A 25212-nucleotide genomic window follows, 5' to 3' on the forward strand; every position below is an offset into this window, starting at 1 on the left:
CGTGGTCCGGGTTACACAGCCCTAAGACAATGAGGCTAATTAGCAGCTCGGGCCTGCGATCCTGACGAGGGCGAGCGGGAGCGGTGACTCAGGAGGGCGGCAGCCGGGGCAGCCTTCCCGCATTCCTCCCCGAAATCCCCCACACGAAGGGGACCGCAGCCGCCGTGACTCAGCAAAGGGGCACCCACTTCGCAGCCGGGCTCTGAGCCGCCGTGTTTATGTGCTCCCCCCCAGCAACGCGCTCCGGCTGTGGCAATTAAACAGAAAAGTCTCCCTCCAGCAGGCTATGACCTCGGCATTTGTACAGAACCTATTTTTAGCGTTACCCTTTGTACGTCTTCGAGCGCGCTCCAGCCGGAGGCAGCGACTTCTGAAGTCCGAACGAGCAGGAGGGGGGCTGTCTTTGTTTAATTTGCTGTGTAATTATTTCTCCTCTTTTCCCCTCCTCGTCACCTAAAATATTTGACTTCCTGCATGGGACAAGGAGAGATGTGCCGAGGCGTTAAATGTCAGCCCCAGCCGCGCGGTGCTGAGGAGGCTGCGCGCGTGCTCGGCAAAGTTCATCCCGGAATAAAAACCCGCTTTGTCACGGAGCCACATCTCCCGGGGGGCTCAGCCCCGCGCTCCTGGGGGGCTCGCTCTGCCCGCCGGGACCGGGGTGCTCCAGCAAGGGCCGTCGCCGAGGTCCAGCCTGCGTTCCCTCCGTCCCCCTAAGCTCCCTGCCGCTTCTGGTTTCCCTCGGGACGGGTTTGGTGCCGGGAAAGGCGACGGCTGGGTGCAGCGAGAGGCTGTCAGCGCTGGCCGGTGCCCCCCGGTCCGCGCGTCCGCCCGGGAGCCTTCTCCAGAAGGATCGTGCCCAAGCGGAGACACGAACCCCAGGCGAGTTAAATACCCATCGCATGCTCTTCGGAGCGCGAGATTAACGTCTCATTAACATACTGCTTAAGCCTCTTCCTGCCTTTCCACGGGGCGCTTTGCAATGGCCCCTCAACGGCTTTGGGGCTCAGAAACCTGGAAGTCGCTGGGACCACAAGCAGCACCGGCCGTCCCGTTGAAAGCAGCCGCACGCCCTCGCGGCACTCGAGTTCATTCACTGGAGGGAGCGAGCCAAACCCCGAGTCCCGAGCACCGAGCAAGCACCTTCACCCCTAATTTCATCTTCCCTCCCTGGCGAGGGCACATCTCCACGTCCCGTTGCCAGTTGTGTGAGTCATCTGTTCCCCTTCCCAAGTGATATATATATACATATACATATATATAAAAAAAATGTGTGTGCCTCTGTGTGTGCACGCACTGAAAATGCATTCCCGGTTTTGATAGCGCAAGCCGAAGCCCACACTTGTGGAAGCCTCCTCCCCCCACCTTCCCTTCCCATATCTGCGCACTGAATATTGACACAAAAAGCCTCCACAGCTGGGGAAACTTCTGCCAAAAGGGGCTCCTCCTCCTCCCCTTTCTTGCACCAAGAAAAAAAAATGATCGAGTGGCTGAATCACACATTGTACAGATCTTGTTTCTACAGATCAGATGACCCAGCTGCATGATGAAGGTATCGGAGTCTCCGATTAAATTCCTGCTCATCTCCGCCGTCACTCCTGATACCCGCCCGTAAACCGCACAGCTCCGGGATGCACGAGAGAGCCGGAATGAGGTCTGAAGCCAAGAGTTGCAGTCTAGGTTCAAGGTTAGATATTAACTGATTTTATTTTCTTAATAATTGCCAGAAGATACCATAAACCCCCGGTATCTTATCTGGTCGCAGATTCCTGAGGGACTGAAACCTCAGATAACATTCGCGCACGGGGACGGCTCGCAAACTGCCCTTCGCAGGAGAGATATTTATGAATCCCTCGCGAAGGTCGGGAGAAACGGGTGCATTCCAGCCGGGTCGTGGCTCGTGTGTCCGTCACCGGGAAGCCCAGGGACACGCGCTCCGCCGCCCGGCCGTGCGATGGGGTCGGCACCAGGAAGGAGCTGCGGTGCCCTTGGGCCACGCGGCGTTCACGCTGCCGGGGCTTGGCACTTCGGCCGCGCCGCATTCCCTGCCGGAACGGCTCGATCGGCCTCCCGGGAATGAGAGTAAACACTCCTGCAGAGCCGCTCCCGGATAAGGGCGATCTGCCCGGGGCCGGAGGCGAGCGGCTGGGGAGGCAATCGGGGCGGGCGGCAAGGCGTGCGCTCCTGGCAGCCGACGCGGCTGCGGCCGGCATCCCCCCGGCTCCGCTCAAGGTACCAAGCGCCTGTGGAAACCCAGCGCCTTGCTCCTCGCTGGCGCGGCTCTCCGGGTGCTCCGTCCTCGGGCTGGGAAATTCCAATTCCACCGCAAACGGACCAGGGTTCCATTTCGCTTTGCCAGCCACAAGCGAAATCCTCCATTCAAAGGTCTCCGGTAAACGCTCGGCGTCAGACGGCTGCGGCGTCACCGGGTTTCCGTGGCTCCGCGGCGCTGGGCAAGGGGCTCGACGGGGCGGGCAGGGAGCCCGCTCCTGGGCTCCCAGAGCAAAACGGCTTCGGAGGGGCTCCGGCCCCAGAGGCTGCTGAAGGGAAACATCTCCTCAAGGTATCTGAAGGCAGGGGGGGGATTAAGTCACAGCCCTCGTGGAAAAAAAGTAATTATCTCAAAAAAGTGCGAAATGGAATAAGGGAAAAAATTTGATGAGCCTAAAAGCAGAAAGGAGTTGAGAGCCTGAGAGGTTTTTCCGAGCGCTGCCAGCTCACTTCTTACCCCTTTCCCCCGCCTTTGGGAGGCAACGCTGCCGCTGCCTGAAGCGGGACCCGCGCCCCGACCGCAAACCGAAGCAGGACCCGCACCCCGACCGCAAACCGGCCGAGCTTCCCTCCGTTCCCAGCACGTGGGTGACGTGGGGCTCACGGCGCAGCGGCAGCTCCGGGACCAGAGACGCTGGCAGGGAGCGGCAGTTGCGGCCTCTACGGATGGGCAGCGAGGGTGGCAGAAAGGGGATGTCACAGCGACCGTCTGGGGGGGAAATCTTCACCCCGGGGGCAGATCAGACTTCAGGGGCACAGGAACGGTTCAGTTTCCAAAACAGGACACTGAAAGCTGGTTTAACTCCCAGGCAGCTCATCGGCGGGTGCCGTACGATGGCACTGAGCAAGGGGAGTTAGCTAAATACAGGTTTTCGGGTGAGAAATGCCTGGCTTCAAGGGTTTTCTTTCAGGGTGGAATTGGTGCAGACCTCAAGCACTCACCATGCCCAGCTCTGGAGCCGGATCTTCGGCCACGTTCATCCTCCGATCGAGCGATTCCATTCCCAGGACCTGGCTTCCCGTACGGCACTGCCCGCCGTCAGCTGCGGCAAAAAACAGAGCTCACGGGCTCCCGAAAAACCCGGCTTCATTCCAGACACCAAGAGGGGCTGCATGAGCTGGCGGGTGAAACCCCAGCCTTGCTCCAGAGTTCAGGGGGGTGATGAGAAACCACCCTCGCTGGCTGCCAAGCCCGCGAGCCCCGCAGCGATTCCGCTGCTCGTCGCGCCCGTCCCCGGGACGCGCGTTCCCGGCGGGACACGGGCAGCGCCAGCACGGCGTGCAGACCGAGCCGCGCGCTCTCGTCTCTGCCGTCGCTCACGGGAGGAGCAGTGACTCCGCGCACCGGAGGCGTGTTTGAAGCGGTCATCGCCATGGTAATTATCTGCCAGCATCCTGCCCCGCATCCTGGGGCGCCGGGCTGCTCGCGGCAGGGGGGCACCGCGTCCCCCGGCCCACGCACCCGCCGGCGGGGAAGGACCGGAGCCGATGCTGTGCTGCCGCGGTGGGTGCTGTCGGGACAACCGGACCCAATCCCGCTGCCGAGAGCCGCAGACGCCACGAAGCCGGCGCCGTCCAAGCCCCGCGGCGCAGGCCGAGGTGTGCGTGCGGGGAGGGGGGATCTCCCCGCGCAGAGGAAGGAGGGAGATGAGCGAGAGCACTGCCTGCTGCAAATATTGACATAGCCATTACGGGCATGTATAAAACTCCCATTTGCACGATGCGAGCGTGATATTCTTTGAATACTTCTGTCTCGAGGAATTCTTTATTTTGCCATAGAAGAAAAATGTTTTCATATTCTCTCCTGCCGTTCAGACCTGCAACCCAGCGAGCCCTTTTGCCCTTGAGAGCCATAACATTATTTGTTAACATTTTTATGATGCCAAATGGTCTGTGCTAGAACGGGTGCCATTCTTTAGCTGGGAAACCATATGGCATGCCGAGTAATAAATAAGGTATTGTGATAGTTAATGAACCTAATTGCTAGCAAAGGCTTTAATACAGAGAATGTGCTGCTGAGAATTTAGCACCACATTAGAGATGCAGCAGAGCTCCTCTGACTTCTGAGGCTTAATTTAAGTTCTATATTGCAAACTCCAGAAAATAATTCCAAACCCTCCTGCTGGAAAAGCAACCTGCTGGTAGACTGTGATTATACTGAATTACTAAAATCGCAATCAATTTTATACACTCAGTTAACCCTTGCTAGGGAACTCGCCTCTCCGCGATTTGAGGGGAAGCCGCTTCGAAGAGCCACCGGAGCCAAGCACCGTGGCCGTCGTCCTCGCTGCGACCGGCCCTCTCCCCGGCATCCCGCTCTTCGGGAGCGAGCCCTTTCCCCGGCCCCTCCGCCCGCCAGCCGGGGCCGAAGCGGGGAACAAAAGCCACGATGATGAACAGTCACCACTGCGTCGCTCCGTGACTAACTTCTGAACCGCGTCGCGGCGGAGCGCGCAGATGCTGCCTCTGCCTCGCAGCGCCCGGCTCCCGCGTGCTCGGAGAGCGTGGTGGAAGCAAACGTCGAAAGAAAGTTCAGCTCGCTTTGGGTCCCTCCGCCCCGGGGAGAGGAAGAGCTCTGCTGGCCTCGCCACATCCCCGGCGTCACAGCGCGAGCCCTTCCAGCCCAGCAAACCCTTGGAGGGCTCACGCCAGCAGAGGGGCACCGGCGCTCGCCGAGACGCTGCCCGCGCGCCCCGGGCGGGCACGGCCGCGGCTCCCGCCCTCTCGCGCGGGGGCTTTTGGAAGCAGCCAGGGGACGTGGAGGACGCCGAGCGCTCCCCGTCTGGCTGGTGGGTAGCACACCACGGTCTGCAGGAAGACCCGGGTGTGCTGGTTTTGGAAACGCTCTTCGGAAGGCGCCCGCGCGGTTCTCCCCGTTGCACCCACGGACCCGCTGTCCCCTGCGGAAGGGGTGTCCCCTGCCAGGGGTGACAGCCGTGCTGCAGCATGCCCGCAGCTCCTCCTCCGAGGATCGCTCCTAACTGCTCGATGCTGCTGCTTGGACTCTGCGCATCACCCCCTTCAACCACCCATCCTGAACCTCCGGACGAGTCCTCGGAGAAGAGCAGCGCTGCTCTTTCGGTCCCTCCAGAGGGGGGAAAGAGGAGGTTATTGGTTTCTTCCCTGCTCTGATTGCACTCGGCCGCCCTGCAGTCACGTTCCGCTGCTGGCAGCGGGGCTCTGAGGCAGCGACGCCCCGGCTCGAAGCCCGAGGGAGGGGGACAGGCAACGCTCCCACCCCTGCCCTTCTCCATCCCTGCGCCTTCCGCTCGGCGGGGCGCAGACCTCCCCTGCCCGGGCGTCGGGGACGCGGGGCGTCGGGGCAGGGGGCCAGCGCCCGGCGGGAGCAGCGAACGAGGGAAGCGCCGAGACGAAGAGCTGCGCAGGGCGGGTTTAATACTGTACATAAATACACTTTACAATCTGGGGAAGGCTCGGTGCTAAGAGGAAGCCATTGGAATATTTTATCGTGATGCAGATCGAGTGAAAAGACTGTGAATAAATAAAAGGGAAGATAATTATTTGATGGAGTTCTCTTAGGATATGCCACAGCGGGGAATACTTACGGAGAATACATATTACTAGAGAGACACAGCTATTCAAGCATCAAACTAACCTATAAATTGTCAGAGGAGAAAATTGGAGGAGAGGAATGGATGGGGTTTTGGGCACCGCTCTCATCAGTAACACCGGGTTGCGCTTCCCACCTTCCCTGCCGCAATTCCCTCTGCCCGAGGAGTCACGGTGCCTGAGAAAGGGACGGCTGCCTCCCATAAATGTCTCTCAGAAATTACAGCCGAGCCTCTACAGTACGGAGACGGCGTCATTTATCTCCCCGCCATCTGCGCGGGCTCGCGGGCCGGGTAGCAGCAGCCTGCTCCCGGGAAGCCTCATCTCTCCGCGCTCTGGCAGGGCGAGGAGGATCGTCAGCAGCCCCCGAGATGCCTCGTTAGCGATTACCCACCCGATCCCTCCGGGCGCCGCGTTCCCGTCCCTAACCGCAGCCTCCGAGGCCGGCTTTCGCCTCGCCCCGCGCAGCCCCGTTCCCCCGCACGGGAAGGGGTCTCTGGCTCTGGGAGCAGGCAGGTCCAGCCCCCACGGCGCGTTCCCCAGCGTCTCCCTCGAGCTGCAGAGCAGCCGCCGAGCCCCAGCCTCTTCTGCAAGGGGCTCCATCCCTGGGCCGTGCTTCTCCCCCAAGCCAAGGGGCTCCTGGCAAGCGCCGTGCCAACACCAACGAAGCTCGGCAGCGCTGCTCGGCGCGATTTTCCCACCCCGGCGAGCGCGGCAGCGGTTTCCCTGAGGTCGGAGTGCTTCCTAGAGGCAGAGCTGGAGAGAGCCTGGCCTCCCTGCCTCCACCGGCACGGCTCTGACCAGCCGCCGGCCCCCTCCACGCCGGCCACAGGTCCGCATCTCCCCGCTAATGACTACGCATTAACCGCAGCGACCGGCTCGCCAGTCGGCTTCGCGGCCAGCTGCGGCTCTGAATATTCCAGCCGTTGATCCGGACGGGCTCCGGAGCCGCGCCGGGGACCCGGCACGCTGCCTCGCTACGGGGCCGGCCGCTCCCACCGTAAACACCGGTGGCCATAAACCAGCCGCTCTCCTTCTGACACTGAACCGCATCCTCGCCACGCACGGGGACCCCGGGCTTCGCCAACAGATGCGTGCCGCTGCCCCGGAGCGAGGGCAGCTCCAGCATCGCCCGCAGCACGGGCGCGGGGCTCGCCAGCAAGCGTCCGAGCAGCGCGGCGGGGGCTCGGCGACCTTCCCCCTCCCCGGCGAGCCACGGGCTGAACACGCAGTCCCCGGAGCATAGCTGCTGTGGGAGAACCTGCGCTGGGCATCAAAAATACCGCACCGCCTTTCCAAAGGCTAACTCGGGAATCCTACGAAGGCGGCGCACACAGAATCAGAACCACGCCGACACGGCGCCTGCGGGTAACCGCAGTTTGTCACACAGCTTGTTCCATAAACTGCCCGTCCTCTGTTCTTCCCTTTTCCCGGCATTTTTGGCACTGCTCCTCGCTGAAGCGGCCCTGTCCCGCACCGTCCCTCCGGCACAGCTCCGAGCCTTGCTCCCGCAGGCTGGCGGGGTGCGAGCCCACGGTGGGAGCGGGCTGAGGAAGACCTCCCTCCCTGCCAGGCTCTGCTCCCACCCCACGCCTGGCACACGGACCAGGTCTGTGTGGGTGTCAACGGGCTTACACTGTTCACTGACGGGGCGATGCTGTCACCTCCGAACGTCTCCCGTCCCTCTGGGAGCGAAGGAAATTGTCGGTTCCTTTCCGGGGAAGACGCAAGAGACGGCCCCTGCTGCAGATAGGCAGTCTGGCATAATTAGCAGGGGCACTCGTTATTTTAAGCTCGATTCGGCACTGCTTCCAAAGCCCCGAGCAGAGCAAAGCCAGCACCGAATGCAGGATACCTCCAAGGCAGGCTCCGACAACCAAATCAGCGGCAGCCCACGATGGCGGGTCTCCCTCCCTCCCTCCACCTGGCAGGAGGGAACCGCTCCGTCACCCGCACCCGGAGGGGACTTGGTGCCCGCTCCCCTCATCAACCCTCTCCCTGTGAATTAGTGGGGCCCCGGAGATCCACGCAGCCCACCTGTTCCCACCGCCTGCCGCTGACATTTGGAGGCTCGGCAGCAGGTCCCGGCACCAGCAAATGGTCCCATAAACCATCCGCCGCCGCGACGCCTGCCGCGCGCGCCCGCCCGGGGCCGGGGACGCTGCCACCGCGCAGGGGGTCCCCGGGGAGCATCGCGCCAGCTGCCGGGCACGCACACCCACGACCGACGCGCTGCGAACGGGGCTCATTTTTCCCCCCGGTAAAGCAGCCTTTAACAACGCGCCGGGGGGGTGCTCGACGGCGCGGGGAGGTGCGAGGCACCCCGGTTTCGGCGACGTGCAGCCCGGTGCCGCCGATCCGCAGAGCTGTCCCCAGCCGGCTTCGTCCTCGCAGCGGAGGTCACGCTTGCACAAGCGTTACTCCATTTATTCCAAGCGCACAATGCCGCTCTAATCGCTGCCATTCTGGACTCTAAACAAATTGGCCCTAAATGCGTTTTTGCAAAAAAAAAAAGACGTATTTTGTTAAAAGGGGACGGGAGGAGGGCGATTTTTAAAACCGCTATCACCCTAATGCGATGAAATTACCATGCAGCCCGCAGGGGTCTGAAAGCTGCAATTAATATCCCACACCTTTCCGAATCCTTTGTGTCATGACAGTCGCGGCAAAACAGCGGCCGGCGTGGGCCCGCGGCGGGGACCGGCCCCCCGCTGCTCCCCTCGGGCGAGCGCCTCGTCCCCTTGCAGAGACACAGGCAGGGCCAGCCACGCGTCGAGACCCAGCGCGGCCCCGCTCTCGGCCAAGGAGCACAGGCACCAGCCGTGCTCAGCGATGTCGAGCACTGCACGTCCCTACCAGCTTCGGAAAAGCAGGCGTGGGGCCAAAGAGAGCCCCTCTTGGTGTTCCCATGGAGGGCTACCGGGCGCTCCTCGGACGCCGGTGCCTCCCCATCAGACCGAAACCCACGGGCACCTCCGCTTCGTCAGCTCAACTGCTTCATCTGCCCCTCATGCCGCGGGGGCTGACAGCATTGCTCATCCAGGGGGAACAAACAGGTTCTTAAAAACAACCTGTAAGCCATCCCTCCCCATCACGGAGAGAAACCTCCCCGCCTACAGCAGCCTGCCAGGAAAGCGTGGTCCGGCACGGCTCAGCTCGGCCGACCGAAGCTGCTGCCGCGCCGCCGACGCCGCGGTTGATTCGTGCCCACAAGGGACACGGCCCTCAGAGCGCGTATTTGAGCAAACGCTTCGGCCTCGGCAGCTACCGGCCCCCACCCGTGTCTTTTCACCGCCAGGCACCCCAGCCCTGCAGCCAGTGGGACAAATCTGGCCGTCCCGAGGAGCTGGAGAAATATTCACCGCCCAGCTCGACGCACACGGGCCACAGCGCTTGCACCGGACGCCGCGGGCACGCTCGCCGCCCGGTCTGCTCCCTCGCTGCCCGAGGCGTGGGACGAGCAGCTGGGCAGTCCCGCACCAGCCCTGCGCCATGGGGTGAAGGGGAGATGGGGGCTCAAGGCTCACACCGCCATTCCTAGGCAAAGTCCCGCTAACGAAACCGCTCGGAGGCATCGCGGCGCCGAGCCGAGCGCTGCAGAGATGAAAGCCTTATTTATGAGTGAGATATATCTGCAGAGGGAGCAATAAACGGCAAGGCAAAGTATGAAGGCTTGCAGCAAACGCTGTAAAGTTTTACGCTCCCGAAAACTAGGAATAAAAGATACACCCGTTTAAAAGCGGGCGGAGAGAAAGGGTTTCCACAGGACTGTAAAACCGCCGTATCGCCGGTAATTGCCAGCTTCTTGCTGCAGCGCAGAGAAACTGAAACCAGAAAAAGAACCGTTTCGCTCTCCCTCGAAGAGCGGGAGAAAAGAAAGCGGAGCGAGAGGGGAAAAGAAAAGAGAAGAGCGCCGGGGAACGCGGCCCTTTTGTTCGGGATCCTCTGCACCACGCGGAGGGAGAGGCGGCTTTTGTTCCCGGAGCTCTGCGGCCGGGCCCTGGCTGCTCCCGCTCCCCACCGCGGGCAGCCGCCCCCCGGGGTCCCCACCGCGGGCGGCCGCCCCCCGGGGGCACGACCCTCTGGGGGGACCCGGGGCCAGGTCCCAGCCGCGTGCCCGTTATTAACGGCTTCTCATTCAGCTCAGACCCCACCGCTGCGCACGCAAGGGGGGAAATCAGGCAGGCAGCCGCGGGAGGAAGGGGCAGATGGAAGGCACAGCAGCGGGGGCATTCCACCAACCCAAAGCTTGAGGCACAACACTTTTGACCCAGTAAAACACAGGAAAAAAACCCTGAAATGCTTTCTGCGACTACCGAGTGTCCAAGCGGCCCATCCAGAGGCCTGGCATCCCGGCGGACACACTGCGGAGCATCCGACCTGCCCTCCTGCTGCAGACAGAGCCCCCCGGACAAGCCGAACAGGGCTCACAGGAGAAAGCTGTGAGCTTTGCAGAAAGCCCCCGAGGAGCTGCTGCACTTCAGAAAATCAGTGCATTTTCTCCTTTAAAGCCGCAATTGTCTCCACTTGCTCCAAAGAACCAGTGTTTCCGGCGAAGGAACCGTGCTCCCCTCTCCGAGAAGTACCTGAGACCAGACACGCTTGCTTTTCGGGTGCTCCCTTCACGCGCCTTCCGGCCAACACGAAGGAGGGGAGCCCCGAAGCGCAGCCCAGCAGCCGGCACGCCAGCCGGCGGAAGGCTGCCCACGCTCCCACCCTCGAGGCGCAGCCCCTTCCCCAGCACCCAGTGCGGCGCGACGGTGCCCCGGCTCTCGCTTACCTCTGTCCCGGGGCAAGGAGGCAGCACGAGGGCAGGAAGGGTGCTGGGGTGGGCTGGGGGGCTCCGGTGCCGGCGGCTGCAGAGCTGGGACCAGCCCCGGGGATGCTGAGGCTTAAACCCATCTCCCAGGTCGGGGACCGATCCTGCGCCCCGGCACAAGCGGCTGCCTTCAAGCCAGCTCTCGGGTGCCAGCCCCGCTCGCAGCAGAGCCCAAAGCACCAAAACCTTGAGACGCTCGGGGGCTGAGACCCCCTCCCTGCTCCAGCCCTGCCTTTTATCACCTCCCCAGCTGCCGCCCACCCAGGTGAGGGGACGAGGCCAAGGTGTTGCTCGTTAAGGTGACGAGGCCCAGGTGTTGCTCATTAAGGTGACAAGGCCAAGGTGTTGCTCATTAAGGTGACGAGGCACGGCCCTGCCCCTCCCCTCCTGACAGCCACCTGCAGGGACTCCTGGTTTTTTTTTTTCTGCAAAAAAAAAAGTCTCCCTGCGAGGGCAGATTTTGTGCATCGCCCAGGGAGGCGAGCGGAGCGGCACGTTCCACGGCGCGAATGTCGAAACGCTGCCTGCATCAATCAGAGGAGCACTTAGGTAGAGATGACAATGGAGCCCGCGGAGCCCTAATCACACACTTTGATTGAAATAAAGTACGGGGGGAAATGGAAATCAGACGTCTCGAGCCGAGGTTTCGGTGGAGACGGGAAGCCGGGCAGGCAGAGCCGTCGGGGGGAACCCCGCTTCCCGGAGCAGCGAGCGCCGGGGTGAGCGGGGGCTTGCCAGCCCCGAGACGCCCCACCGCTCCCCCTCGGAAATACCCCGAGGCGCTCGGGGTGCTGAGAGTTTATGGTTTTATCCCCAAATCGTGCCTTTGACTGAGCAAAAACAGGCTCTACGGACTGAAACGCAAGCGCTGTGCCGGCAAACGGCACCAGAAATGAGCCAAAGGCCCCGGGCTGCAGCCCAGCATCTTAAAAAATAATAAATTTGGACCCTGGCAAGGGCAGATGGGTTCAGGCTGGGCTGTGGGGCTCTGGCTGCTCTTGGTCCTTCGGGAAGCAGGGTTTTAGTTTTCGGTGTCGGCTTTGCTGCCGGCACCTTCCCCTCGGTGAGAGCACCCCGTAGCAGCCCGGTGGGCTGAGACCGGGTGGCCGCGTCGTGGTCCAGCGGGCAGCCCCTCCGAGGGGTGCGTCAGCTCCAGGGGTTTAACGGGGGAGCAGCCTCCACGCTCCCCCTCCTCCCGCTCCCGCCGCAGTGCTGAGACTTCAGGTGGCGGGGACAAGCCCCCCGGCATCGACAGCGTTTGTCTCGGGGCTGGGGGGCTCTGGCGGGGCTGGTGCCTTGTCTCAGCGCGGGGTCTCAGCGGCGGAGAAGCAGGGAGCGCTGGTGGCTGGCTTTGCTCGCAGAAGAACACCTCTTTCACGCGTCCGTCTCTCAGGCTGGCGTCCTCTTCACGCTCCCCCTCCTCGGCAGCGGGTTCCGCACCAGCGGGCCCGGCCGCGCACACGGCACGGCAAGCGGGGTGTGTTGAGCAAAGTCACCCCGGGATCTCAAACAGCGCTTATTCGTCTGAGCGTGACACGGCAGCGCATCCGCCCGTCGCTGCTAACGAGAAAGCAAAGGCCAATTACGCCGGTTCGGCGTCGGCAACGAGCCTGAAACCATTTGATCATTCCGGCTCCCGCTGGGCGAGCGGGACGAGGCCGAGATGCTGCGGGAGCCATGGCTGCTGCGAGAAGCGCGGGGCTCTGCTGCCTCTTCGTGGCGGGGACGGCGAAGGAGACGGCCACCACCGCGTCCCTTCCACCACCGCGTCCCTTCCACCATTCCACCACCACGTCCCCTCCGCCACCGTGTCCCCTCGGCACCCCGGGACTCCCCGGCACCGCGGCGTGGGCAGGGACCCCCGACAGGCGCAGGTGCGGGGGCCGGAGATGGCTCTGCAGGCAAAAGCCGGGTGCTGAGGCTGGGAACATTCTCATTTTCGGGGCGAGGAGGAGAAATTGCAGTTTTCCCAGGGAAAACCTGGAAAAAACCAAAAAGCAACAAAACCGATGAAAGAGAAGGGGAATTTTGGCAGGTGCTTCTCGCAGACCGGCAGCGATTGCTCCTTCCCACGGGAGAGACACCGACAGCCCCTGCCCAGGCCCCAAACGGCCCCGAACCCCCCGTCCCACGCCGCCCTGCCGAGCACGCCGGCTTCGTTCCGCCTGCCAGTAAGGAGCAGGGTGTCGGACGCACCACCACTGCTTGCAGAGCCGTCGGGCTGCGGCTGCCGGCGCCTCGCACCGCGCCGGTTCCTTGCCATCAGCTGCTGCGAGGCCAGGGACGTGCAACGGAATCCGGGGATCGCCGTTAACTGCGGTCACTCGCGATCGCACGGCTCGGGGCTGCCGGGGGCGTTCAACAGCAAAAAGTAAAGCTCGGTGGGAAAAGGGAGAGCGAGGGCAAGCCCTGCTGAGGAGCAGGACGGTGTCCGGCTGCACAGACGGGCACGCACGTGCTTTTTTACCTATAGCTACGCCCGCACGTGCAGCTGTGCACGCGGGGTGCGGCCAGCGGGAGCTGTTCCACAGCGTCGGGAGCATCGTCAGGTCCAGGCCTGGGTACGGGGTCAGCGCCTCTGCTCTGGGAGCAGGCGTTGCAGGGCTGGGGGCTCTGAGCCCACCGCCGGAGCTGCCCCCGGGCCGGGCTGCGGCCGCAGAGCCCCGGCATCGGGGGAACGGGGCTGTGCTGGGGGTCTGCGGCTGTGCCGGGGGTCTGCGGCGCTCAGGATCGTGTTCCTGGGTTAGGGGAAGCACAGCCCGACGGGGGTTGGGATGTTTCCATCCCGGGGCACGGTGTCCATCCTCACCGGGACGGTGTTCCCCCTCTCCGCACCAGACGGGCCGAGGGGCGATGCGCTGATAGACATCGCCTGCGGCCCCACCACCCACCAGCTCCTTCCAGCACGTGAGTGCTCCCAGGAGATCGTCGCTGTGGACCACGCGGGCCAGAACCGCCGGGAGCTGGAGAGGCGGCTGAAGAGCGAAGCGGGAGCCTTCGACCGGAGGCCGGTGGTGAAACGCGTGTGCGAGCTGGGAGGGGACGTGTGACGCCGGCTTCCTACCGCCCTGCCGCCGACCACGGAGCTGCAGGCGCAGATGCTAAATGACGACATAACGAGCCTCCAGCTCTTTATTTGTTTATTTACTCGCTCGGCAGAAGTGGGCTGAGAAAGAGGCGCGACGGGAAAGGTGGTGAGGCAGGTTCTGCAGCGCGACGTGACCACAGCCACCCCACAGAATCACAGAATCACAGAATGTTCGGGGTTGGAAGGGACCTCTGTGTGTCACCCAGTCCAACGCCCTGCCGAAGCAGGGTCACCTACAGCAGGCTGCACAGGACCTTGTCCAGGCGGGGCCTGAATATCTCCAGAGAAGGAGACTCCACAGCCTCCCTGGGCAGCCTGGGCCAGGGCTCCGTCACCCTCACAGTGAAGAAGTTCTTCCTCGTGTTCAGCTGGAGCTTCCTGTGCCTCAGTTTGTGCCCATTTCCCCTTGGAGCCCCACGGGCTCCGTGTCCCTGCCTTCTGCGTCCTCTCCACCCTCTGCCCGGAGGCCGCCTGCGAGGACCTGGGCTCCTTCTGCAGCGCCCACGGTCCGCAGACACCATCCAGGCTCCCAGCGAGCCCGGGTGGGCACCGGAGGGGCTCGTCCTCCTCCCCGCCCGGTCACCTTTCGGGCTCTTGGCAAGAATCAGACAGAAGCCCACACCCACCGCAGTTTTGGGGCTGTGCTGGAACACTGGCACCCGTTCCAACAGCCGCTGAAGAGCAGAGGGTGCTCAGAGGCAGCTCAGGCCCACCACCGCTCGCTCGTTAGCACTGGACGCAACGCCACGGTGTCAGCAACGACCCTCGCAGCGCAGCGAGGGGGGAATTCGGCCGCTGCCGATGTGCTCTGGAAACAACCCGCCCCGGTCCCGCAGCGCCGGCGTCTGTAATCGCTGTTTAACCGTTCGAGCGTCGGCATCGCTGGGGACTTTCATGGCCTGTTCAGAAAGCACGACGATTCCCTTCACGGGGAAGCCTGTAGCTGCAATCACCCTTCTGCTGCAGCCGGCCAGGAGGCACCGACAGCCCCCCCGGCTCAGCGCCCGGCCGGTGCGCTGCCGCCGACAGCAGGCAGCGAGGCCGGGCACAGGTCGGGCTCGTGCCGGGCAGATGCCAACCGCGGCGGCGAGCAGCTCGGCTCGCCCCTCGCCTGCGCAAGCCTGGTGAAGCCTCTCGTTGCGCCTTTTTGCAGGTCCCGGCTGTGCGAGGCTGCGACGGCAACGCCGGAGCCCGTCAGCCCCGTCCGTGGGCCCGGCGCAGAGTGGCTGCGCAGCGTGGCCGCGGCGCTGGCAGGAAGGCGCCCGCGGAGCGATCCGACGCCGGTGCCGATGCCGCACACGCTCGCAGCCAGGCCCGAGGGGACCCAGGAAGGGGGGAAGAGCAGAGGGAAGCAAACGAGGCTCCAGGGAAATTAAGGCAAAGTGGGAGTCCTGGCAGAGCGAGGTAGTAATTTCCTTTCTGAATGAGTAACTGTTCAGGATTTAACCAGGCGAACACGATTAAACCAAATGGGTATAAATTCTAGGTGCGGCAGCAAGTAATGAAGTGGAGAAAATGAACAGCACCTAATTAACAAGAAAAGAGGGTGTGCCATAACGCGTCGGAAGCTAATGGGAAATGAAGGCTCAGCTTCCCCTTCCCACAATCTTCCAGATGGAAAACGCCCCGGTTTTACACCCGGCGCTTGCTGAAGCTCCCGGGGGCCAGTGGCTGCGGGGAATCGTGGACCCATTAAGGTGGGAAAAGGCCTCGCAGACCATCGAGCCCAGCCGCGTGGAAGCAGCACAGCGAGCGGAACGGCACGGGCAGGGCAGCCGCTCTGTGCCACCACGGGCGAGGTTCAGCCGCGGAGGGACGGCTGCCCGCGGCCGACACGGCCCCCTTCGCCGGGGAGCGCAACGGAGCAGACCCCGGCAGCTGGGGAGGTGGCGGCAGGAGGCAGCCGTGGGGGCAGCGGCCATCGAGCGGAGCCCTGCGGCCATCAAACCCAGCAACGGCGCGGAACGCAGCGCTCCCCAGCCGCCGCCGCCCGCGCTGCTTCTGCCTGGGGTGCTTTTATGGCGTGGAACGTCACCCGCGCTCGGTTCCGGAGGCCTGGGTGCATCGTGCTCACGCCGAGAGGGCACCCAGCCCTGCTCTGGGGGGCGGACGGAGGCCAAGGGTGTGTTGGGAGGGCCCCCAGCCCCACTCCCAGTGAAGATGGAGGCCGGGGGTCCCTGCGGAGGGCCCCCAGCCCCGCTCCTGGGGCAGACGGAGGCTGGGGGTGCTCAGGGAGGGCCCCCAGCCCCACTCCCAGGGAAGATGGAGGCCGGGGGTGCTCAAGGAAGGCCCCCAGCCCCGCTCCCGTGGGGACGGAGGCCTTGGGGTGCTCGGGGAGGGGCCCCAGCCCCGCTCCCAGGGAAGACGAAGGCTGGGGGTGCTCAAGGAGGACCCCCAGCCCTGCTCCTGGGGGTGACGGAGGCCGGGGGTCCCCAGGGAGAGCCCCCAGCCCCGCTGCCATGGGGACGGAGGCCGGGGGTGCTCGGGGAGGGCCCCCAGCCCCGCTCCCAGGGGACGGAGGCCCGCACGGCGGCTATCCCCACGCAGGCAGTGCCCGGAGGGTCTCGTTCCCCGCTCGCGGTCCCGGTCCCGGTCCCTTCCCTCCCAAGGCGGCGCGGGCTCTGCCACTGCCCCAGGCCCCGCCGCCGCCTCCGCCCCGGCCGGAAGAGGCGGGGCGAGCCGGTGACGCAGACGCGGTGACGTCAGCGCCGCGCCTGCGCAGAGGCGCCCGGCGGCAAGGCGGCCTGGGGCGGGCGCGGCGATGGGGGCGGCGGCGGCCGAGGCGGACCGGACGCTGTTCGTGGGGAACCTGGACCCGCGCGTCACCGAGGAGCTCGTCTTCGAGCTGTTCCACCAGGTGCGGCGGGGCCCGCGGGGCGGCGGGCGGGCGGGCGGGAGGCAGGCCGCGGCGGGGCGGGTACGGCGGCCGGCGGCGGACAGCCTTCCTCGGGCGCGGCTCCCCGCCCCCCCCTCCCCCAGCGCCGCCGTCGCTCCCCGCAGGCGGGCCCGGTGATCAAGGTGAAGATCCCCAAGGACCGCGACGGGAGGCCCAAGCAGTTCGCCTTCGTCAACTTCAAGCACGAGGAGTCGGTGCCCTACGGGCTCAGCCTGCTCAACGGCATCAAGCTCTACGGCCGGCCCATCAAGATCCAGTTCCGAGCAGGTACTGAACTGGGACCGCTGGCCGGCACGCGGCTGCTTCTGTCCCCGTCCCCCAGCGCGGGACCTTCCTGTGGGTTGCGGCCAGCTGTAACCCTGCACCGAGCATCCCCCTGGGGTTTCTTTTAATTATCCATTAATTATCCGTCCCGTCCATGCCCGATGGCGCTGCGACAAGGTGCGTCGGGCGTACAGGCTTCGGAGCGCCGGCATCGCTGACGGAACCGGAAAGCCAATTCAGCACGTGGCGGCTGCGAGCGCCTCGCACGCTGCCCTGTGCCCAGGCAGCTCTCACCCCGTTTGTCTCTCGCAGGGAGCAGCCACGCGTCCCAGGACGGCAGCCCCGCCTGCTCCCCGCACGGACCCGCTGGCGCCAGCACATCCATCGCGCCGCACCCGGCGTCGCGCGGCAGCAGGTACGCGTCTCCCCCCGCGCTGCCGCAGCTTGGAGCAGAAAGCGGCGCTCACCGCGTTCCTGGCCCTCGTCCCGAGCGCGGCTCGGTCTCTCTTGCCAATGGAGCAAGCGCTGGGGTTGCGAGCGCCCTCGGTGCCCGAAACCCTGAGGCAAAAAGAATTGCGTCGTGTTTCCACGCACACACGGAAAAGATCCGCTGAGGCGGAGCAGGGAGAGCGCTGCCGAGCGTGTCTGCGCCGGCGTCCGGCCGCGGCAGCGAGAGCTCGGGCGGTTGTTTCACTTACACCGGAGAAACGCGGCGAGGCTGCAGGTGCCCCCTGGGCCGCACCAGCCCGGAGTCCAGGGCTGAAAGGTCTTATCCTTCCCTTCCGCAGATATGACCGGAGCCCCGACGGCGTGGCGGCAGCGGGATTCTCGCCGGTGCAGCGGTCACTGTCATCCGGCGACAGCCTTCACAGACAAGCGGTGGTACGCTGTTCGCTGTGCTGCTGGCGGCTGACCCGGCCGTCGCCCGGCGATCGCGAGAGGCTGCGGGGACGTGCTTCTGACCGTGCTAGAAGATTGAGGGCTCCTGCCGCCGAGGGGGGTGTCTGGGGAGGGCTCGGAGCGTCGGGAGCTTCCCTTGCCCCGTGTGCTTCCGGTGTGCGACGCGGCGTCGCGCTGCCCCCCTGCCCTAGCAGGCTCCCGGCTCTCTGCCGGCAGTGCGTGCCCCGCACCCACCCGCCCTTCTCCCCTTCTCCTTCCAGATGTGGCAGCAGCCCCAGTTCGGGGGCAAGCACGAGCCGCCCGGCTACCAGCACGCCCCTCACGCCTTCCACCCGTCGCCGGCCTCCCCGCTGCCGCCACGCCGGCCGGAGGTGCCACTGCCGCGCCGGGGCCGGCCGGGCGCCCACCCCTACCCGCCGGAGAGCCGGCACCTGGGCCGCGAGCCGCGCTTCGGGGAGCACAGCTGGGGCCCGAGGGAGGAGTACGGCGGCGAGGAGCGCGGCCACGACGCCAAGCCCCACTACTGGGCGGGCCGGGAGGAGCCAGCCTACGACGACCGGCACCGGGACAGCTGGAGCCACGACCACGACTACCGCTGGGAGGGCTACAGGGAGCCGCGGTGGCACCCGGCGCGGCACTGACGCCCGCTCGCCGGGCTGCAGGGGACGTGGTGGGAGAGGAGGGTCGCTCTGTACCGATAAAAACGCAACGCCCCACAGCCCCTCGCCCTTCGTGCTCGCGAAGCCGTGGCCGCGCAGCGCGGGAGAGCGAGGCGCATCGGAGCCCCGCCGCGGGGCAGAACCGGCGTGTGGTGGGCGGGGAGCGGCCCTCGCTGCCGCCGGTGCCTGTGCGGGGCCGGGAAGGACCCGCGGCCTGCCGGGCGCGGGGTGCGGCCTGCTGGGCCCGACGCCTCCGGCCCCTCGGACGCTCCGCGCGGCGCCCCCGGTACCGAATATCTGCCCGTTGCTCGTCCCCCGGGGTGAACCGGCCCGTTCTCAGCCTCCGGGCCCGGCCCAGCCCCGCACGCTTTTACCCGGGGCCGGGAGCAGCATCGAGAACTCGCCCCGCCCCAGCATCCTGCTGGCGCGTCCACCCCCGGGCCTACAACTCCCGGCGTGCTGCGCGCCCACCGCCCGCGCCCGCCGTGAGGTGCGGCGCCGCGGGGGCTGCCGGGAATTGTAGTGCGGCGGCGGCGCTTTGCGGCCTGGCGGCGATGCTGGGCGGCGGCCTGCGGCGCCTGCGGAGCGGCGGCGGGCGGCTGTGGCGGGGCCGGCGGCGGGCGGCGGGCATGGCCGGCGGCGGGATGGGCCAGCGGATGGTCTGGGTGGACCTGGAGGTGCGTGGGGAGCGGCGGGACGGGGCGGCACGGGCGGGGGGGGTGCGGGCCGCGCTGACGGTGCCACTCCGCGCTGTGGCAGATGACGGGCCTGGACGTGGAGAAGGACCAGATCCTGGAGATGGCCTGCCTCATCACCGACTGCGACCTCAACGTCCTGGCCGAGGTGAGGGGGCGCGGGGGGGGCCCGGCCCCGCTCCCCCTGCCCCCCAGGCCCGATCCCGGCCCTGCTCCCCTCGCTCCCCAGGCCCGATCCCGGCCCCGCTGCCCCTGCCCCTGCCCCCCAGGCCTGCTCCTCGGCCCCCAGCCCTGCTCCCCCTGCCCCCCAGGCCTGCTCCTCGGCCCCCCGCCCCGCTCCCCCTGCCCCCCAGGCCCGCTCTTCAGCCCGCAGCCCCCCTCCCCGGCCCTCAGGCCCGATCCCGGTCCCCAGGCCCTGCTCCCCGGCCCCCCAAGCCCTGCTCCGCTGCCCCCGGGAGCTGTCACCTCCGCGGAAGGGCTGCCAGCGGGCTCTGCGCGGCTGCCGTGCGCTCGGGGCCAAACCTGCTCCGTGCAGAACTGCTTTCCGTCACCTTGGTCCTGCTGTCCTCCCGGCAGGGCCCCAACCTGATCATTAACCAGCCGGACGAGCTGCTGGAGGGCATGTCCGAGTGGTGCAAGGAGCACCACGGGAAGGTAAGGCTGCCAGAGCGGGCGCGCCACGGGTTCACTGGCTTTGCGGCGGGGAGAACGATGGGTCATTCGGAATTATTAATTGCCGTACGGTCCCCTAGAAGGGGACACAACAAGTGTGCTGAGCGGGCTGCAGCCAGGCAGAGGAGATACAGAACGGGGGACAGTAAGAACCCTCCTTACTTGGTACCGGGGAGCTGCGTGTAACACTGTGCCTGAGGTCCCGCAGGTCGCCCGTGGCACGGCTGCGGAGGGCAGCTGGGTACCTGTAGTCCTCGTCCCGTACCTCGGTGGGCCCTGGGACAGGGTTGGTCGCTGTGCCGCTGGTTCCTGGCTCCGGCAGCGGAGGCTGGGCCGTGTCCCGAGGTGACGAGTCGGGCTCGGCTGCGGTCCGCTCGCGGCGCTGCCTCTGCCGGAGCCCCGGCTGCAGGCCGGGTTGGACGGAGCCCCCCGCAGTTCCTCCCGGCCAAGCCGGCTCCGTGCTGCCTAAAACAACTCAAAGAGCGACTGGGACGGAGAAGGGGAAGGCGTGGCGCGAGGTCAGCGCAGAATTGTCCAGAGCCGAGGAGGCGCAGACTTGGCGCTGCGAGTGCAGATAGTTGGAGAATTCAGCAGAGCGAGTTAGCGTAAGCATCGCCCTGCTATAGTTTTGCCTGTCCCCCGCAGCGCTGTAAGCCTAGTGTGGTTTTTCTCCAAAAGCTGAACTTTTGCAGCAAGAGATTGGTTTCAGTTCTTTCAGCCACCGAAGAAAGCTTCCTCCTTGCCGGTAGCAAGATAGCAAATGGATTTTCCAGTCCCTGATTGTGAATTGAAATTCAAGTTAGTTTTCAATTAAGGGCTGAAGTTTTAAGACCCCCATCACCCCTCCCCTCCTCCCCCCTTCGGCATCTCGCTCTCCCCGGGAAGGATTAGCGAGAGTTTGGAAAATGAATATTAATTTACCGTGATGGGTGCTTTTCGCCTCCTCCAGTTGAGGACTCGGGCTCGGCTTCAGTGCGCCAGCGAATGGAAGATGGTGGCATACGTTATCGCGGCTCCTGAGGAGCTACTTATTTTTAATTGACTAAGAAAAGAGAAGCAATTAGAATATAGATGAAAATGCAGCCACATAATGAATTTTTTAACCACCACTTGGATCTGTCAAGTAGATTTTTGCAGCACAGGCGTGGAAATATATAGCGTAGCCAGATGGAAATAAATCACTGAGAACGCTCGGAGCAGATTTGGCGTTTAGCTGTCGGGAAGAAGGAACTTTTCCAGTTCACAGAAACCTCGAGAAACGCTTCAGCCGGGATCCTGATCATTTCTGTTTATTTACACCGACCGCTCTGTGCTGGGGAGGCGAACGCCCCGCCTGGAACAGAGAGGAAGGTCCTGCTCTCCCGGATCCCGCGCGTGCGGGTGTGTCAGCGAGGCCTGCGTAACGTCTCGGTGACTGGGAAGAGCCCCTGGGAAGTACAGCAAGTGGTGGGGGGGGAACAAAACCCAAACCCCAGAGCCGCCCAGGGGAACGTCGGCGTTCCCTGCGTGTCTCTCGGGCCTGCCCGGGGAGCTGCCCGGCGGGAGCAGGGCGGGGATGTCCCGGATCGCCGACACAGCGGGCTCGGGGGGTGCTCTGGGCGCGCTGGGGAGCGAACGGCACCCGAAGGGCGGAGCTTTGGCCGTCGAGCGTTTCTGGAAGCGTCTTTGGCGGCGGCGTGTCGCTGATCTGTGACGCGCGGCTCTTTTTTTGCAGTCTGGCCTTACTAAGGCTGTGAAGGAGAGCAAAATTTCGCTGCAGCAAGCCGAGTACGAGTTCCTGTCCTTTGTACGGCAACAGACGCCCCCGGGTCTCTGTCCCCTGGCAGGTAAGGCACGTTCTGCCCCGGTAACCACGCCGAGGTCCCGCACGCAAATCGGAGCCTGCGTCGTGCGGGGAGGTGCAGCGAGCGCAGTTAATGCCGAGGCCGTTTGCACTGGGCGGGAAGCCCGATGCTCCTGCCGCGCTTTGACACTTGCCTGCGTGACAGAAACTGCAGGAGTAGTAGCTGAAGGATTAATAGAGGGAGTACGTATTTAAAGCGCCTGTGATCCTGCGAGGAAAATCTGACAAACCTTTGCCACCGTATTTACCGGGAAATGGGATAAACGAGCTGCTCGGGAATGGCTTTTCGCACCCTGTGATCTCGCTTAGCCCTTGTTCAGATGTCGTTCGCGGAAGCTTTGCAACGTCTTTGAAGGAACATCTTGTTTTGTGTCTTTGTAGGTAACTCTGTTCATGCAGATAAGAAATTTCTTGACAAATACATGCCTCAGTTCATGAGGCATCTTCATTACAGGATCATTGATGTGAGCACCGTCAAAGAGCTTTGCAGGTGAGCGTTCCCCGCGTTAGGCGGCCGTGCGGAAGGTAATCCAGGGAAGCCTGCTCAGCGGCGCGGACTGAGCCGTCCGGGCGGGTGCGCAGGAGGGGCCGGGACGGCCTCCGAGAGGGGCTGCTCGCAGGGCTGGAGCCACCGAGACCCTTTCACCACTGGTAGCACACCCGCAGCCGCCGCCGGGCGTGTGTTTGAATCCCACTTTCCTTGTTTAAGTGGCATTTTTTCCCCCTGCTTACAGACGCTGGTATCCGGAGGAATACGAGTTTGCGCCGAAGAAGGCGGCCTCTCACAGGTGAGGTTTCTGCTGCTGTCTGTGACGGAGCCGCGCTCTTCACGGGCAGAACACGGAGCTTCCGTTGAATTCCAGGCACGCCGCTTCCGGTGCCAACGGCGGCGGGCGCTGCGTGCTCTGCTCCCTGTCGTACGTTTGTGTCCTCCTGTCGGAAGCCGGCTTGGGGCAGGGAAGGGGATTGTGAAAGCGCAGAGAACTGGACGGTTTCCCTGTCTGTTCTGAACGGCTCCGTTTGCTGTTCAAGCCAGGACGCTTGTTTGGCGGCGTTGATACGTCCGTCACTTCTCACGCCTGGTGGTGGGCAACGGCGTGGAAACGGCAGCTGGACAGTGGGGTTTGTCTGTCCGTCTGGGCAGAGTTGTTCGCAGAGACGCCGACACGGGACGAGCGCAAACGGGGGGCTGAGGGTTCTGCTCCCGGCTACTTCCCGAGTTCGTAAGGTGTCAGAGCGCTCCTTCCCCTTCCTCTGGAGGGGTGGAACTTGCGGTTGCGCTCCTGCCGGCGTCTGAGGCATCCCTAAAAGTTCCAGTTGCCACGACGCCTCGGAAGGAAAGATTCTGTGCAGTATTAAGGTATATTGCTAGAAAGGCACGTTCTGTCGTTCTTCTGGGCAGAGGGACAGGGGGTCCTGCAGGATCTGTAGGCACTGCGGAAACGGTTCCTGCTTCGGTGCGGGCCCTGCCGTCCGAGCTGGCGGAACGCGCCGCGGCAGGAGCCGAGAGCCGCTCTCCGGAGCCCTCGCCCCTCTTGTCGGGGGTTGAAGTGCTTCTGACGGTCCAGGCTGCAGAACCAGTGGCTTTCCGCAGCTCCCGCGTCCTGCAGAGACACAAACTAATGAACTGCACGTTACTCCCTGGCACGTCGGCGCCCGCAGGCTGTTCCTGCTTGCCGCGTCCCCGAGCCTAGCGAGGGCTGCTTTCGTTTCTGACAGCTGCGCGGTCCGCGCCTGTGGGAGTTTGGTTTCTTGCAGCCTGGAAGGTTTCAGAAGCGCTGGCATCCAGGTGTCGTTGGAGATGCGCGCAGGCGTTTTGAAACCCTCCTTAATTCTCTTTCAGAGCACTCGACGACATCAGGGAAAGCATCAAAGAGCTCCAGTTCTACAGAGACAGCATCTTCAAGAGGAAAACGGATGAAAAGAAGAGGAAACTAATAGAGAACGGCGAAAGCGATAAGACTGCCAGCTGATTTCCCATCTCCCCGTCCCATCCACGCACGTATGAGATGTGTCTCCTGGCTCTTTTCTCTTTGCCCATCTCTCGAGAAGCTGCACCCCTCAGTTACCTTGGTTCTTAACAGCCGTTAAAGTGCAGGCGGGAACCCGAGTTACTGCGTCTTTTCCGTCGGAGCGGGGAGCCGACGCGCCCGAGCCTCGGCAGCGCCTGTCTTTGTACGCGCTAGGCAGAGCGCGCTGTTCGATTCTGCTCCCCTCTGGTTTTAGAGGCAGCCTCTCGCCACGCAATAAAACCCGTTCTGTGGAAAGGTGCCGTTGTCACAGGGCCCGTCTTCCGTGCGCGCCGCGGCGAACCAGGCTGGCGAGGGCTCGCGACAGAAAGCGCCCTGGGAAATTACCCTCGGCAGGGAGTAACGGCACGAGGCGCGGAGGCGGCGTGCGCGGGCGCGTAACAAGAAAGCCCCGTTCGGAACCGGGCCGAGTCGCACGGCCTGCCGGGCGCTGGGGTCGGGGCACGGCCGCCGCCTGTCTCTCGGGTCGCAAAGCTGCCCGCGGCGCCGGGGTGAGCGCGGGTTCGCCGCGCCGAACCACCGCGTGGGCAGCCTCTGCGCGCGAGGGAGCGGCACGAGCCGCTCGATTTGTGAGCGGGCGGGCCACGCTTCGGTCTACGGAAAGCCCAAGGTGCTGCGGGTGCCTCGGGTCAGGGCAGAAGGCACCGATGTGGAAGCTGCATCCGGCCTTAATAATCGCCGTGAAAGTGCCCAGCCTGCAGCACCGGCCGTTTTCGCGACGCGCTCGTGAGAGCAGGACACGCGAAAAGCTGCTCCTGTGGCCTGAACCGCCCCAGGGTCAGGCTTACGGAGAGCGCGCTACCGCTTTTTAGACGTGCAGTCCAGGAAAACCAAAATGTGAAAGGAAAGTATGTCGGGAAAGCGGCCTGAGCTTCCCTCTGCGGGTCGCTCTCCCCGTTGAGCAGCGCTTTGCAGAACATCGGAGTGAGAGCGGCAGCTGAAAACAGAAAACAGAAACCGCGGCGTCACTCGGTACTGAACAGCCCCGCGCAAATCCAGCGGCAGAGCAGGCAACCACGCGTAGAGCGGGGACAACGGCACCATCCCAGAAATCGATGGCACGAGCGTTAAGAGTGCGAGAACGAATGCCTTACCGGCTACTGGAGGAGGCCAGAGGAGTAACGGAACCGTTCTGCGTCTGCACGCCCTCGGCGCTTGCTGCGCTAGTCACCATCGCCTCAGCGTCGCAGCTTCCAGGGAGGAGGTACCGCAGAGCCGCGCTAACGTTACGCTCTTCGCGACGTTCGCTCTCCGTCAGGGAAAGCGGCTCCGGGCAGCAGCTCGCTGGGTGGGAGCTGGGGCCGCGGCGGGGGGACGCCGGGGTGGCCGCTGCGAAAATCCCGGGCGTGGGCGGGCGAGAGCGAGCAGCTGCGGAAGGCTGCAAATCCCCCTACGCCAAAGTGTCCTCAGTTTCCCCCTTTTCAATTTACGGAGTCTGATACTTCCGTTGCTCCCTTGGCAGCGCTTAGGAGCGCTCTAAACGCCGTACGAGCCTTACTTCGGGTGCA

At 64.4% G+C, this 25212-nt stretch overlaps 4 protein-coding genes across 6 annotated transcripts in view; 3 read left to right on the forward strand and 1 right to left on the reverse strand.

Moving 5' to 3' along the window:
• PAFAH1B2 (platelet activating factor acetylhydrolase 1b catalytic subunit 2) overlaps nucleotides 1–25212 on the forward strand; it is a 640582-nt gene that overhangs the window by 111236 nt on the left and 504134 nt on the right. The gene's annotated exons all lie outside the window — the stretch shown is intronic.
• On the reverse strand, nucleotides 1691–19740 carry LOC142364072 (uncharacterized). 3 transcript variants are annotated; one of them, XM_075442472.1, is made up of 3 exons: nucleotides 19625–19740; nucleotides 3211–3311; nucleotides 1721–2534 (listed from the first exon to the last, which is right to left on the reverse strand). In XM_075442472.1, exons 2-3 carry the CDS (start codon nucleotides 3268–3270, stop codon nucleotides 1749–1751), a joined length of 846 nt encoding a protein of 281 aa, XP_075298587.1. In that variant the 5' UTR covers nucleotides 3271–3311; nucleotides 19625–19740; the 3' UTR covers nucleotides 1721–1748. The 3 variants fall into 3 exon arrangements, 2 of the variants coding, with proteins under 2 accessions (XP_075298585.1, XP_075298587.1); XM_075442470.1 differs by lacking the exon at nucleotides 19625–19740 and having other exon boundaries at nucleotides 1691–2534; nucleotides 3211–3954; XR_012766122.1 differs by lacking the exon at nucleotides 19625–19740 and having other exon boundaries at nucleotides 2449–2564; nucleotides 3211–3954.
• On the forward strand, nucleotides 16466–18521 carry RBM7 (RNA binding motif protein 7). Its single transcript, XM_075442388.1, has 5 exons — nucleotides 16466–16602; nucleotides 16746–16908; nucleotides 17218–17320; nucleotides 17694–17787; nucleotides 18066–18521. The coding sequence occupies exons 1-5, from the start codon at nucleotides 16507–16509 to the stop codon at nucleotides 18444–18446; spliced, it is 837 nt and encodes a 278-aa protein (XP_075298503.1). The 5' UTR covers nucleotides 16466–16506; the 3' UTR covers nucleotides 18447–18521.
• Nucleotides 19019–23941, forward strand: REXO2 (RNA exonuclease 2). Its single transcript, XM_075442473.1, has 7 exons — nucleotides 19019–19141; nucleotides 19224–19307; nucleotides 19736–19813; nucleotides 21546–21657; nucleotides 22056–22164; nucleotides 22409–22462; nucleotides 23518–23941. Exons 1-7 carry the CDS (start codon nucleotides 19019–19021, stop codon nucleotides 23645–23647), a joined length of 690 nt encoding a protein of 229 aa, XP_075298588.1. The 3' UTR covers nucleotides 23648–23941.

Source organism: Opisthocomus hoazin, chromosome 24 (genome assembly GCF_030867145.1).
Source record: "Opisthocomus hoazin isolate bOpiHoa1 chromosome 24, bOpiHoa1.hap1, whole genome shotgun sequence".
NCBI classification, from domain to species: Eukaryota; Metazoa; Chordata; class Aves; order Opisthocomiformes; family Opisthocomidae; genus Opisthocomus; species Opisthocomus hoazin.

Excerpts from the sequence above, each read along its gene's own strand:
- LOC142364072 (XM_075442470.1), bottom strand. The coding sequence starts at position 3,270 with ATGGAATCGCTCGATCGGAGGATGAACGTGGCCGAAGATCCGGCTCCA. Across the intron at positions 2,535-3,210 it reads CGGCTCCAGAGCTGGGCATG|CCTCTGGGGCCGGAGCCCCT; the intron begins GTGAGTGCTTGA and ends TCCCTTCAGCAG.
- RBM7 (XM_075442388.1), top strand. The coding sequence starts at position 16,507 with ATGGGGGCGGCGGCGGCCGAGGCGGACCGGACGCTGTTCGTGGGGAAC. Across the intron at positions 17,321-17,693 it reads CCGGCGTCGCGCGGCAGCAG|ATATGACCGGAGCCCCGACG; the intron begins GTACGCGTCTCC and ends TCCCTTCCGCAG. Across the intron at positions 17,788-18,065 it reads GCCTTCACAGACAAGCGGTG|ATGTGGCAGCAGCCCCAGTT; the intron begins GTACGCTGTTCG and ends TTCTCCTTCCAG.
- REXO2 (XM_075442473.1), top strand. The coding sequence starts at position 19,019 with ATGCTGGGCGGCGGCCTGCGGCGCCTGCGGAGCGGCGGCGGGCGGCTG. Across the intron at positions 21,658-22,055 it reads GGGTCTCTGTCCCCTGGCAG|GTAACTCTGTTCATGCAGAT; the intron begins GTAAGGCACGTT and ends GTGTCTTTGTAG. Across the intron at positions 22,463-23,517 it reads AAGAAGGCGGCCTCTCACAG|AGCACTCGACGACATCAGGG; the intron begins GTGAGGTTTCTG and ends ATTCTCTTTCAG.